We start from the raw sequence: 16,303 nt of genomic DNA, 5'->3' as shown, positions 1-16,303 counted from the left end.
ACATTGTATATACAGTATACAATAATACAATATACATTACCTATTGGCTATTGGCTATTATCTATACAGTATATATTTAATATTTATTCGCAAAAAAGTGTGCGCCCAAGTTGTTTTTATTTTTAAAAACCAATAACCACTAAATTTTATTGTCATGAGTTCATGATTTATGACAATATGACGAGGACATGTAATATTTCCATCGGTACCTTCCAAGTACGATTTGCTTTTCTTATTAATTTTCTTAAATATTTTTTTTAAATTCTTAGTCTGATTTTTTTATCTCAACATAATCGATGTGTGGTTATAAAATTATTTATTTATTATTATAATAATTAATTTTTTTATTCGTGGGCAACGTTTCTGAAAAATATACCTAAATAATAGGGTGTAAGGGTGTTGATAGACATAAGGTGAAATAGGGTAACTGCGACGCAATTTTAAATAGTCCAATTTCAACTGTCAATTTCTTGTGAAATAATTAACTTAAATGTATGATGATTATTGCAATATAATGATACGGGAGTGTTACATATAAATTCACTGTCAAAATTGTGAAAAATATTCTTAAAAAATTTGTTATGATTAAAAATGTAAAAATAAAAATAAATGTCGTATACTTGTACCTTGGCACGGGGTAAGTGCAAAATCGGCTGTTTAAAAATACTAATAATACCACTGTTATTTAAACGTAGGGCAAGTGACTAAAACTTAATAAATTTAGCTATAATACTACTTTTCAAAACTATATTTGTCTAAATAGTTCATAAGTTACAGCTGTTTCAAATTTCAATCTTTTTTTACATATTTGTAGCATACTACAAATTATATCATAAAAATTATTTAAAATATCTCCTTACTTATATTTATTCATTTTACTTCACTCTCCTATTAGATATTTTTAATTTTGTTGATAAAACAAAAAAAATAATTTCAAAATACTTTATTATGTACGATACGATACATATCATTGCGTTAGGTTAATCTAACGCATCAGAAACACCAAAAACGTATACTTTGGAAGTTTTAAATCTACTATAGTTCAATCATTTTTATTTTAATAAACTCTGAATCTTACATTGGCCATAAACAATCAACTATAAATTTAATGTAATGGTCGGTTTTAGTTTTTGTTATTTTTAGATATCGATAATCGTTGACTTTTTTTTGTTTTTTTTTTTTTTAATCAGGCACTATCTATTTTTTATAATACTTTATCCACTTGTTGAGAAAATATTTTTAAATCAACTTCTATCTAAAAGTAAATTATAAATTAATAAGATTCTTTTTATGGCATACCGCCTAATGATGAGTGTGAGGGAAAAGCCCCCTACAAGTATTTCATTGGGAAAAATGATGGAAAATGATAAAAGGGCCAACAATTATTGGCCCTCCTAGTAGAAATATTCTAGCTACGTGCCTGTATTCTACAATACTACTACTACATATTATATAAATATATAATAAATAATAATATTTATTAATACCTATATAACTGATATGAAAGTACCTACCTACATAATACGTTAATAATCGTATTACATTGACCGGCTAGTAAATTATAATTGATACTTTGATAGTATATGCTGTATATCAGTAGGTACACGATTAGTCGTAACCGGTGACCGATGTATTTAACCGATTTTTGATAAATGCTTCATACTTAAGTCTTAGTAGATTAATATAATGATATTTGACTATACGGAAACACGCTACGAGATAATAATTTATATATATGTTATATACGATAGACTGTATTATATAATAAGATATAAATATATTTATGTATTATGGGTTATAATTATATGTCTATAATAAAAAGTAGCGTAATTTGGTTATGTTTGTAAAGGGAATGAAATGTTTTTACATTTTACCTATAATCCCCCCCCAAAAAAAAATCGTATTTATCAATAGCATCTCCTTTCAGTGTAATAAATGTATGTACACATGTGACACAGAAACAAATGATTACACAAATATTCAATAATATTTATTGTTAAATCAGTAAATAAATGTAGTTTAACCAGTCTTTAAAAAAAAATAATCATAGGGGGGAGGATACGATTCCCAAATATCCCCTCTCGGTAATCACGCCACTGATGATAAATGAGTAAAAAATTATAATCTATTGATACGAAATATACGTCTTTGTTTAGACTATAAGCTTTCATAATAAAAATGCATAACCAATTAGAATTTTTTTTTAAAGTTTCAGCACATTTGTTGTTATTACAATTTTAATTAATTTTTACATTTATATTAATGATAATAAGAATTAAATGTTTAAATGTGTTTGATTGTGTAACAATGAATCGTTATATACTATACAATATGCCCTAGCCCTATTCCTAAATATTTTAATTATGATAATATTACCTACCTCTATACATTCTTCCGAAGACAATGATTATTGATTAAAGCGAGATATATCTGGTTTACGCCGAATATTATTACGTTATACGCGGTGTGTGTAAATGCAAAATTACGTTTGGTCGATGGGGGAGAAACGGTTACTTACTCTGTGCGCAAGTCCACTGTTGCATCCTACTGGTGGACGTCATTACATATTTTATATTTGTGTTACTTTTTGATGTTCGGACGTTTAATTTCTACTCTACATTTTAACCATCACGATTTTAGTCTGTACATAGTACACTACGCAGACGCATAGTATACATATTATATAAATATATTTAAGCAGTACTGTAGAATGTATGTATAAATGTTTATCATTAATGTTATTATATAATAGTCACTTTTTTATCTTGTCGTAAGACTAAAACGTAGTTGATTTTTTTTTTTATTGATAAATTATACGTACTAGAAAATTGATTTCTCTACACATAATCCAGATGAAATATATAAATAATAATCAAAGTAGAACCATGACTAGGGAAGTTCTTAAAGTCTCAATAGATATAATAATGATTATAATAAAGCATCAAATGTATATAATATAACGGAACTTGGTAGTCTGTGCAGGTCGGACGGCGGCGTTGGTATAGGTACCTATATATATAATATTATAATTAATCGGGTATTCAGGTGAATGGGGCAGTTTAGCGAAAGAAGTTCTGCTGTGGAACACTGCTATAGAACAGGTGTTACCCGGATGAACGAGTAATATTATATAGTGATAGTCGTCGATAATGAATCAACGGCGATGTGGCAATAATAGGACAGCTAACTTCCTTATTGTTTGATAGTTTGAAATTTCAATGTTATCGTCATTATAATATTAAATATTATTTCACGTCATAATATTCAAAAAATCCATTCTCGACCATTCGGCTCCTGTCCTACGCATCGTATTTTTTTCGTTGTCATTATATATTATTAAACTATTATATACAGTTGTTGGTTATTATATTTATTTGGTTTTCATTTTCAGGGTCATTAAATTAGGGAAATACGATTTTTCGTCATTGGCCATTGTTTCGAAACCATAGGTACCACTACTTAATACTATACTATTATAATATTACATATTTATATACCTAGTAGTTACTAATAATGTATAATATAATGTAATTTATTATTAATAATATTTTACATTATTAAGTAAAAAAAAATATTAATAATAATACTACAACTAATGGACTATGATCTATATTGTGTATTTACGTATAATTATATGCTTATTAAGATAATATACTTACCTATAAAATAATAGGTTACCTACATAGTATTGAACTTGACGCACTTATGATTTACCTATAACCTATATAACATATGTCCTATAAAATATTATAATATACTGATTATACTGTATAGGAAGTGTATTCACTACATAGTTCATTGTACGATCAAATATGAAAATGAAAGGGAAGCTAAGTTAGAAAATAATTATTACTACCTCCCCCAATTATATATATTTTTTTATGGTTGATTATAGTTATTGATGGTTATAATATTTATATTAATACAAGTATATAACTAAATCAAAAGATGACTGAGAACTCCAGGGGTTTAAAATAATTATTCATTTTAAATCTATATTGACTATCCGTATTATTGAAAAACGGACCACAGTTGTCAAAAAATGTTAATAATGAAAACATTATTAAAACATTTATTGAGATAAAATTCAAAAATAAAATTGTATTAGCTTAAGTGAATTTTGATTAATGGTACAACTCCTCGCCATATTTTTATTTATAATAAAAATATTAGCCCCTGCGTTTTTGCCAATTTGCGTAAATTAGTTATACGATGCATATTTATAAAAATATTGGCCCATCATATTGACATCAAGTATATAGGTATATCAGTATATTTCGTAGGTATATCGTACATTGTATATATGATAATTACGTAAATACGCGTCACCTCATGAAATTCATATCGCAAACCTATTTATCGTTAAACTATTATTATAGAACTATAGAATTTATTATACGACGTACATCGACGTGTGCGCGCACATCGTACAGATTCACAGTGGCTCTCGTTCGTTTGCGACGCTAATAATAAATATTCGACAATAATAATAAACGAGTATAATAAATATGACGTACTATGTATAAACCATTCTGTGATTACCTCGCGTTGACTCGTTGTAGATGTAGAACACGAACAATAATAATAATATTATTGCTGTACACAGTACACTGCGCATCTGCACTGACAATCCAATTTCAAATTAGCTTAACAATATTTCAGCTGAATGAATTGATCCACATTTTTAATTTTTATTACAATCCGTGACCATAATATCATGTTTATATTGTTTATCATGAAAATTATTTTATAATATTATTATGAAAACCTATTGCACTATTGCATAATTCAATATTTGTAAATGTTTTTTCTTTTTTGAGATTAATAGGTATGAGATATCTATAATAGTTTATCAGTTCATCACCAATATTTAATGTACACACTACGATGCAGTGTGAATATGTGATAGTATACGTCATAAACATAATACATAGACCTAATAACAAACAAAATTATATTCACTTGATCAGCGTCAGTGGGTGGTTTTGCGGGGCCCGTAGCAGATTATTTTCATGAGCCTTAGAAATTTTTTTCGTAAGGCAAAAAAAATTTTCTTAGCACATCCTAGTACTTACTTGATGACATTTTTTTCTATTCTACATAACTTACCTAAAAATATTTTTATTCATGTACACAATTGAACAAGTATTAAACGGACACTTTTCAATATGTATTTATTTTTCAAAGCATTAAACTACAATTATTATTTTTCTCATATATACTATTAGATATATTTTTCATATTAAAATAAAAACTAAATAAATAATTTGTATTAAATGTTTAAGTACCTACAGTAAATACAAGATTAATGATGGTCCACTACTCTGCTTGTTTTTCCAAAAATTTAGATTTAAAATCGTATAAAAGAAATATTTTTAAAAATTTTACTGTTTTATAAAATAGTAGGTTTCCGTAGTGTAGCTGTGTAAGAATAATTTAATTATGTATTTTTAGAGATTATAATATTAATGTATTAACAAGTATATTGCATAGGTATTATTTAATATTATTATTATTTTTTCATAGACAATTGTTATAATGACATACTTATCTATTTACTAGCAAAGTACGAATCACGAGTAGATATAACTAATATAAGTACTTATATTATGATAAAAATACACTTACCTACATCATGCATGACCCAAATAACATTCAGTCCTATATAATTATTTAACATGAATATTTTTATTTTTAAATTACTAACAATTATTTACTTTTAATTGGGCCTTTCTTTTTCTTATAAAATATGTTAAGTTTAGGTAGTTACTTATATAGAATGTATTTTTAATAAATAGTAATTAATATAAATAAATATATAGAGATAAATATTTTGACTGAAAAAATGTCCTTATTGTTTCCTTTGAAATTCTTGCTTGAACGGTAATTTACAATAATTATACTTTTAAAACGAGAAAGTTTACTTCTACTGTACAGTCGATTTGAATTCAATCAATTTAATAAATTATTGTAGACAGTAGATAACTTTACCTATACAAAAAAAAAATTTGGGCGAAAGAGTCGGACAAATTTAACTTAAAAAACAGTTATAAAATAAAATTATACACATGTGACTTATCGATATTTTTGAATTTCTATAAAAACAACTTCGACAGAAGAAACGGAATGTACAGGGGCTGTTCAAATTGTAAGCATATAGTATTATAGTAATATATATAGAAAATGTTATGAAGGTTGAAGTTAAAATGCAGAATAATTTTTTGTTGTTTATTCGAATTATTAAAAATAAAAAATTGTGTAACGTTATCTACAATGTAACTTTAATAACTGTTGTTCGTGCAATGCGAGAAATTTTTTTTTTATTGTATTTTTATTAATTAAAATCATAGTATCAAATTTCCACCTAGGTACGACTCGTAAACTATATAAATAATTATATAATAAGTATTTAAACTTATAAACTAAATAGTGCCTATTTAGAGACTTAGTATACTAATAATTTATTATTGAGATTGTGTTTTTATTAGTTATTGTCTTATTGATTTATAATATTATAATATTTTAACCATATAATAACCATATAATGATATAAATGTGAAATTGAGTGTTTTTTGGCAATAGCTAACCTTTGAAACTATTACTGGATCGATTTAAATAAAATTGATTGATACGGCACAAATTCATCAAACACTCAAAACGATTATTATCATGGCCAACGCTGGATTGACTTTTCATGACGACCCCAGCCTGAATTGTCCTCCCGAGCGCGCCTGTCTAGGCCACGCTTCCCGGGCGGTCCCACGTACCGACGCCATTTATTCGAGCGGGCTGGTCGTGATACACCGTAACTAATTCCAGTATTGTCTTACCCCAATAAACACCAACATTTGTCCAGAGGTCTCGTTCCATCAACCCAATACAAGGTCGGAGAAAACGTGCCTTCTATTTTAAAAACACGTTGCAGTTGCCCGCTCCGGGCGAGTACCGTTACATGATATCAATAGATTTGTTATTGGGACTCGGGGAATCAAGAAATTTAATTTTTTTAATTATTTCTGGCTTTTATTGGCAGTGGAGTAAATTCAATTTTCTGATGGGGGGTAAATTGTATTCATATGTTTATCGAAGTGTTTCATGTTTTACCCAATGCAATAGGTTCAAAGATCATGATAGTTAAAATATTCAGAATTCACACTATCATAATTGTAATAATACTAATATCATGTATTCATGTATATTTTTCACTCTATACATATTGTAAAATATTATACATGAAGTACGTGACGTCCATTTGTTGTGTTTTATATTAACTTTTCAAAACATTTTTTTACAGAAACACTTACTTGACACCGTGATAAAAATGTACGTTGTTTACATTTGTAATTAATTTTTCCAGTATATACCTAAACCTATTTTCTTATGAATTTATTATACATATACTTCAAATTTAAATACACCAGGACCAGGGGTTATATTCAATCTGCCACAGGCGGATTGCCCATCTTAGTTGGATTTAGTCACTATTTCATATATTATATGTAATTATTTTTTTTATGTAGAATGTAGTTTTAAAAATATAGTATAGAATGTTTATAAATTCACATTAGCTTCAATAATTTCTCCACAAAACAAAAAAATGGAAACTTTTGTCTTGTACTTAGTTTAGATGTATATTGATGAAGATGAATCATATCCTCCAACAATGAGGACTCAGCATCATCGTCAACTTGAAAAACAGCCAACGTTTGTGAATCGTACCATTCGCATTTCGATTAATATTTTTATAGTACTCTCCTATCTCTAATATTGATTAGTGCCTTAAACAATTTTCAAATCAAAGTGTACATACAAATTCAGTCACAAAATAAAATAAAGTAAATAAAAACTTTAATGCCAATAATAATGAAACAATTATAGACTTTAAAGACTTTAATTCATTGGTCCGCTCAGAATCTAAAAAAGACACTAAGTTTTTTTAAATTATATATATAATTTTTATTATTTACTATAATTTATGCAATTGGACTTTTAAATGAAATTAAAATATATATTAAATTTAAAAAAATATGTAATAATGTTCAAATTATTAGGTATAAAAATTAAATTATAATATATAAATTAAGTTATTATAAACTTAAGAGAGTTAATATTTATCATACAGGTAGTACTGAAATGTCTGAAATAAACCCAAAAGAGTTAAACGTTTATCATTGGGAAAGTTTATATGTCTTTTATATCAAGCGAATTTTCAAAAACTTTGTTCCACCTACGTTTTTAACATAGAAACACATCGACACTTTGGATTAATTTAAATTTAAAATACAAACATTAAATTGTTGAGTAAATATTTTTGACGCTATTAAACTATTAAATAATAATGAATTTGTGGGTTTATAATAATAATATCCAACGGCATTAGGAAGAGACGCGCATAGGCAACACAACATACTCGACAGTCGTGTATATTATATAATTTGCATGAATCATACGTCGATAACACTCGCGCGTACAATACGGATAACAATAAAAATATAAAATTAATAACTACGAACCTATTACCATTCATTGTAGAATAGCGTATTCTATAACCATTGCTATAAGCTATGACGTATAAAATGTAAATACTCATATAAAATAAAACGTTTCATTTGTTTACTGTATCTCTTGACTCTTGTTAACTGTAATTTTATTGTGTAAAATATGGCGTTTCGTGTATATCTACATATTACAAATACAATGATATTCATTTTTTTTATTTTATTTTTTTTTGTCATATTTATTTTTATTTGTACAATCTGTATAAAATACATTTACAATAAGCACAATAGATGGAGGATATATCTAATAGGTCATGATTGGCTTGATTGAAGGAGCTATTCAGTAATAGCACTTCATGACATGGATGGTAGTAGTTAGTTGACTAGTCGACTAGCAGGTTACGGCACCAGCTATGCTTTAAACGTCGGCCAGCGTCGTCCGGAAGTGTTCGAGAGAATAGGTTTTGGATGAGGGGATTACGATGATTTGCAAGTTTAAGGCGGAAACGTTTATATAACATTTTAGCGACGTTTTTGACTGTCGGAATAGGAGGTCCCTGTGGACAGTATCATTCGATACGTAAAAAGGAGCTTTGGTTATCTGTCGGAGGCATTTGGATTGGAATGTGGATTCTGTTTGTGTTGGAGTCTTTGGCTGATCCCCAAAGTTGAATTCCATAGGACCAGATAAGTTTGAGGAATACCTTATAGATGAGAATTTTATTATGCAGTGTGACATGTTTGGATGAAGGAAGGAAGCGAAGCTGTCTTAGACGATTGTTAAGTACTAGTCATTTGTTTCGTATGTGGGCAGCCCATGTTAGTCGGCGGTTTAGATATAGACCTAGGTAACGCACATTTTGGGCGGTTGGGAGAGGTTGGTTGTTAAGTGTGACATAATTTTTTTTTTTATTAAATTATAAAATAATTGTGAATTTATTTAGTACATTGAGTTATTATTAGGATATACTTATATTATGTTTTAAGTACCATATAATATATGTCAAATAGACATTATTGAAGATGTCACTAATTGCATATTGGTATACCTGACACTCACTAATTTCTATAAATAAAAATGAATAACATCTATTTTAAACAATTGTTTTAATTATTTTAGGTACTTTTGAAGTTTAGATATATTGAGATTAACCTATCACCATATATTAAATATAAATGGATATTACCTTTAGTAATAGTCACAATATAATAAGTTGAGTGTATAATTTGTATTAAGTTATTAGTTAATAAGCACCAATAATCATTTTTAAATCGATTGAAAACGCAACCAAATTCCATTTTTTGTGACCAATATGGGTATACCGTTTCGAAATTTAAGCGGATATTCAGTTTTTTCACACGGTAAAACTCGAAACGTCGTCAATAGTTGTGAAAGGACCATTTTCATTTCCAATTCAGCAAATCGTTTTCCTATTTAATGAAATAAATATAAATATATTTAATAATAACTATAAAATGTTTGAAACTTTAAACAGAATATTTTTACATGCATTGTATTACTAAATATATTTACCTATACAAAATCGTGGTCCGTCGCCAAACGGTAAGTAAGTAGTAGACGGCCGTTTAGCCTTTTCTTCCGGAGAAAACCTTTCCGGATCAAATGTATACGGATCGGGGTAATATTTTGGATCGTGATGAATACTATGTAAGGGTATCATGACCTTAGTCCCCTTTTCAATAACCAAAGACTCGCCTGGCACGTGATATGTATTCACTGTTTCTCTGAATAACGCGCTGGTTACTCCGTACATACGCCCTGTTTCTAAATTATATAAAATCGAAAGTTTAAAAATATTATATTATATCCATTGTATAGATGCAATTTAAAAAAAAAACAGTTAATTTCGTTGCTTTTTTCAACATGATATAGTACATGAAGTCAACGAGTGTCTATGAAACATTACCAACTACAGATTAAATATCAACATTTTATATTGCATATTTTTGTATATAATGACATTAGTGTATGTGTTCTGCATATTTTTGCATATTGTAACAAAGATGCACCTAACCGTTTAAAAAGGTGTCAAACAAAAACAAAAAAATTATAGGTACGTTAATATACCTACCAAATATTTTACGTTTCAAAGCATATCTGGGTGCTAAATTCCCTTAGAAGTTGAAGCAAAGAGCATTAAAAATTGAAAGATAAATTAAATGTGAGAAATGATTGTGTTTATATTATAGCAAATTTTCCATGCATCGTTGAAAGCATCAAAAACTTTCATTTGTTATTTTGTAGACTCGTTAAACATTTTAAAACAAGTGAAAAATTCTGCAATGAACTTCCTAAAAGTTTAAATAGTACAATAAAATTAAAACAACATTTAAAAATGTTTTCAATTAAATTAAAAGACTAATGGTTTTAAAAGAAATTTCGAAAATACTTCAAGGTGACAGACGAAAGTGATAATTTCAACGATTTTTCTGTTTAAAATTAATCCCTAACCGGATGTATTAGCCAATTTTAAATATGCACTAATAACCAATGTTGAACGCAGTTTATCATCTTACAAGTATATCGTACTTGTAAATCGTAATATTCACCTGCCAATACCATATCGGTGTAATGGAGATCCAATAAATAATCATTGCTCATTTGTCCATGTTCTTTCGACTTTGAATTCATCTCGTCACGCATTTTGTCCTGGATGTATTGGTTTAGCGCTAACTGATACAAACAGAAACTCAAAGTAGAAGACACGGGTTCAAAACCGGCAAGAAACATCAGGATCGAATTTGCAACAATGTCCTGTTCGGTAAATCCATCTGAAAAAAATAATAAATAAAGATCAAAACACCGTGTTTTTTACAATAATATAGAAAAAAGTAATTTCATCCGGTATATATTATCCGAGCAAAATTTATACGTTATCGATAGGTTGTCCAAGTAGATCAAAGATAATAATCTATTATAACAATATGCCATTTTCTTTTTATATTTTTTAAATATTTCACGTGAAAAAAATATTCCATTGACATAAAATTTGAAAAAAATAATGTATTATTATTGCAGTATGGATATTTAAACAATATTCGTACTAAGTATGAATACATTTACGATTTACGGACAATAATGTGCGGGAAAAAATGAACCTTTCATTTTTCGGCCATTTTATACACTTAGCCTATGTTATCTACGATTTTTTTATAGACATTTTAAATTCAAATTTGAACAAAATTAGATTTTTAAATGATAACGATTTTAGTTATTTAGTTTTATTAAAGAAATATTATTTGTTCACTGTATTTAATTACTGTATTATAATCGTAAAATAAATAACTTATAGCTTAATATAAATATATTATAATGTAAAATTAGTAATATAGGCTGGAAGATTGTGTTTATGCAGAATTGATTAAAGTGTACACATATATATTTAGGTGATTTACTGAATGATAAGGTACTTCGACACTAACTGTGTAGTAAAGCGGTTACCTACTTACCACTTTTTGTTATTGTTGTTATTCCTGATTATTTTGTGATTATATAAATTGCTTACTTTTTTTTTTAGAATTTATAATGTTATTATTTTTATTAATTATCTCATTTATGGTTTATGATAAAGCTAGTACTGTATTTTTTAAGAATTCCCAATAGAAATAGTCACATGGATTATAAGATCAGGCAACCTAGAAGACCACGTGCTAAGCAACAAATAAGTCATTTCGTATTATAAATATTTATATTATTTTAACTCACTATATGATTAATAAATAAATAATTGATTAGATATTTTATACTAGGGTATTTTTGGTGCAGAAAAACATTTACTGAATTAAAAATGACATTGGATTAAAATACCTATATTGTTAATTTATTATTATTTTTGTGTAGTATGATAAAATTGTCAGATAATCGGTAGAATAAGTACACAATGTAGGTATTAATTTTACTTTTTTCTGTCGAGTTCAATACCAATTGTTTTCTTGCTTCTATCAAACTCTGTGCCACGTCATGTCTGACTATGCCGTTAGCCTCCCTATACCTGATGACCTCGTTTAATGCCGACTCGTAAAACGCCGAAGCTTCGGGTGAAAACTCAGAGATTCCCAACAGTTTTGTCAATTTTGGCGACGTAAGTGACAACATTTGGGTGAAAAGAATCCTAAAGTTTGTTTGAATTATTTGCTTTCCGTATTTGCGAAAATCTGAATCGTTGTTCTTGACAGTGTCCAATTTCAAACCGAAAGCACATGTACCGATGACGTCTGTTGAGTATTTACTCATGATCTCCTTGACTTCGATCTGATCGTTTTCCTTTATTTTGGTCGCGATGAACCGCATCAACTCATCGCTGCACGCCACTATCTGGTCGTGAGTCATTTTTAACTTACCAGACGAGAATCCCGGGCTCAATTTCTGTCTCATTATTTTCCATTTGGGACCACACAAAAAGAACAGTCCGTTCGCTAGTATGTTTGTCGACGGATCTTTGTGGAAGCCACGGTCGGCGAAATTCGAAAAATCTTTGATCAGTATGGTGTTGATAAGCTCGGGGTCACGGATCATCAGAAACGGCGTCTTCATTTGATAAAAACCACAATATTTCTCCCCAGCAAACTGTTTGTAAATTCCGTCGAATGTTTCCACCTGGTGTTCGAGTGCTGCTATCATTTTAAACGTGTTACCGATCAATGGCCACGGTGGTACGTGGGGCACATTTAATTCTCGCCATTTTCCGTACGTGTTAGTTGAATAATAGTAAACTATCGCCAATACTGCAACAGCAACGCCGACAACCGTTGAAGAAGAAAACAGATAATTGATGATGTCACTCGAAATCATTATGATGATAAGTAACAATATAACGTTGGTGATAAATTATTATAATATTCGTTGCCAAATTCACTGCAACCGTGCAGGTCACAACATGCGTATGCCTCGATTACTGTCGTGTATACTTAGTGTACTGAATATAGTAACTCAATAGTATGCAGTCACTGAGGCAGGTTCAAACTGTACCAAAGCTTACTGATGTATCTACAGTTTATAGTATTACGCTTACAATTATTACCATTTCCCGTTTATGTATAATATTAGTATCTACTCACGAAGACTTGTATATGCGCATAAATAGAAAGGGTATGAACAAATTATTGTATTTTTCGCAGGTGTATTCGTTTCGAGGTCAACTTGTTTGTTACTTGTTATACTTACATTATTCGAATATGTATAAGATTAGTTTAATCTTAGATATAATAAAACAAATGAAGATTATATATAAGAGTATAATTACAGGCTACAGACTGCGTGAGTAATATTATAAACTATTGTATGTATAATTTATCAATTTTTAATGATTGGACGCCTTCTTTTCATATGGCCGTACGAGTGGTTGATGTGCCTGGAAAGCCTCCTATAGACTATAACTACAACAAAAATATATCATTAATATCGATTACAATTTAGACAAAAAAATGTTTGGAAGTTAATAAATAATATATTTTTTTATGGAGGAAAATCAACAAACATTGATTGTTGAGAATCTCATTTTTGAAGGACTCATTCAAGGAGTTCTTTTTTTATTTTTGTGTGTCATCAAATTTCGGCTTTTTTCTTTATTATAAACCAATTATTACGGTTTATACTATATATTATATTTGTACATTATATAAAATAATACTTTATTCAGTTGTTACTAAAACTAAATTAATATATCGATTGCGTCTTACGTATTTTAATGTAAATAGAATGCAGCAAATTTAAACGAACTAACAGTATTCGATGCGAACAGAGTTTTCTTTTTTATTAAAAATAAAAAAAAACCAGTTAAACTGCAAGATTTAAAAACAAAAAATATCTGATCTATACTAATCAGTCAACATCAATGAAATCAAATTCTTTCTTATTATTGAAATGGATATAATGATCTAAGTGTACCAATAATATGATATTATTAATATCGACTCAAAATGACAACGTGTATATGACCTAAATAATAATTGAAGAATAACAAAAACTTTTTTACGGACGAGTGTAGGTGCAATGAAAATTAATATAATATTTTGCGCTGGTTATATGATATTATTAATAATTGTGTCTTAGATTTGTGCATATTACACAACCGACCACGCGTAACATGAAATTGTATCCTATATAATTATGTTATTTTAATTTATATGTGAGTAGGTATACTCCATTTATTGTTTTATGTCAAGTTGTGTATATTAAAAAAACACTTATTTTTCAATTTTCAGCATAAGAATCGTAAGATACTTTATTCATTTACTATGATATAGTTGTGTTTTATTATAATTTACCTATAGTAAACGCAAACAATTTTTAACTTTGCGTATGTCCCCGTCTTACGATACTTTTTTCAAAAACAACATAGAAAACTTTTAATTTTGTATTAAATTTTATTGGTACCTAGCTATATTTGTATTTAATATATTTTAACCAAACCTTGGAGAGGAAAAATGTCTAAAAAATAGCATGACACTATTACTTTTTTTATCGGTGTGTTTATTCTTTAGGGATATTATTATTTTTTTAAACAATTAAAATAATAATAAATAATATAAATATAACATTAAAAAAAAATACCGCACATATTACGAAACACCGATGAGATTTTGTTCAAATCATACATCTACTGATCACATTAATATATATTTATCTCCTTGACTGAAAATTGCCACGAGCATGTTTAACGTGCGTTTTGACCTTTAACGTACGGGTACGTCGAACGGATGTATTAGTTTGCGACGACGGCTAATGTACGTGTAAATTACTACGGACAGGACTCTGCCGTTGGAATTCGAAGACGTAAAAGAGGTACAGGTAGTCGGCGAACAGCCACCACACAGGTCCTGATACTGTGTAACCATCGTCCTGTCGGTAATGCTGTCTGTATACGGTCGCCGTTGATCTCGCGCATCTGCACCGGCTGCACCGTATCCGGAAACAGCATCTGAGTCGTCGACACTGCTGACATTTTTATTCCAAGCAACTCACACCGTACCGTCTTTGCCATCAATACGTCATCGCTAACGTAGTCATCACTATTGGGTCCGAGTCGTGGTTCGCGTGTGTTCAAATAGCCGCTGTATGGTCCGCCACGCTGCGATAGCGATAGCCACCGCGATAGCGTCACGGTAATCCAAACATAGGCCAATCAAAAAGAAGCGGAAATCCAAACGGCTTCAAGTGTACATCGCCATCATTCTATTAATGTATTTATGTGTGACCAATAAAATAATAATCATAACGATTATTACGACTTCATAATATCACACATGTGCGTCGTTACACTCCAAACGTCAATAACGATATTGTTAACCGCGTGTCATACTTCATAGTAATCGTTAGTTTATTATGATGATTTCATTTTTGTTGTATATTTGCAGATTTCTCTATCGGCGGTGGCAGGATCTGTTCCGTATGCCCACACGCGAATTGTTGAAGTGCTCATGTGCACAGTCAACACGAACATTCAATATCCGGTCCATCCCATCATTATATATTTTGCGTAGAATATAAATAAACGATGCCAGATATATCTGTACAATCATAGACATGCACACGGCGGGACTCGACCGGAAATTTTTAGGGACACAGACACACAATAAAATCGGATGATATTATCATACATTTAATTACAATAAAAACATGTATATTTTATGTGGTTTATTTCGTAAACTTATAAGTGTTTAACATTATCCTATTGGTTTTTGTTTGTTGAGTACTCTATAATTTTTTGATTTATAAAATTTCCTTTTTCGGCATATTTTTGACTGATTTTTGTTTATGTGTGACTTATTAGTTCTTATTTTTA

The 16,303-nt window shown here is 29.0% G+C and overlaps 1 protein-coding gene across 1 annotated transcript; it reads right to left on the bottom strand.

Annotated features, from left to right (window-relative positions):
- Window positions 1–9,588: 9,588 nt before the first annotated feature.
- On the bottom strand, window positions 9,589–13,487 carry LOC113559401 (probable cytochrome P450 6a13). The gene is made up of 4 exons (XM_026965204.1): window positions 12,420–13,487; window positions 11,070–11,291; window positions 10,033–10,284; window positions 9,589–9,929 (listed from the first exon to the last, which is right to left on the bottom strand). The coding sequence occupies exons 1-4, from the start codon at window positions 13,309–13,311 to the stop codon at window positions 9,766–9,768; spliced, it is 1,530 nt and encodes a 509-aa protein (XP_026821005.1). The 5' UTR covers window positions 13,312–13,487; the 3' UTR covers window positions 9,589–9,765.
- Window positions 13,488–16,303: the final 2,816 nt, after the last annotated feature.

This window comes from Rhopalosiphum maidis, chromosome 1 (assembly GCF_003676215.2).
Source record: "Rhopalosiphum maidis isolate BTI-1 chromosome 1, ASM367621v3, whole genome shotgun sequence".
Classification (NCBI taxonomy): domain Eukaryota; kingdom Metazoa; phylum Arthropoda; class Insecta; order Hemiptera; family Aphididae; genus Rhopalosiphum; species Rhopalosiphum maidis.
Note: the sequence above shows the minus strand (reverse complement) of the source record. Positions and strands in the feature narration are given on the sequence as shown.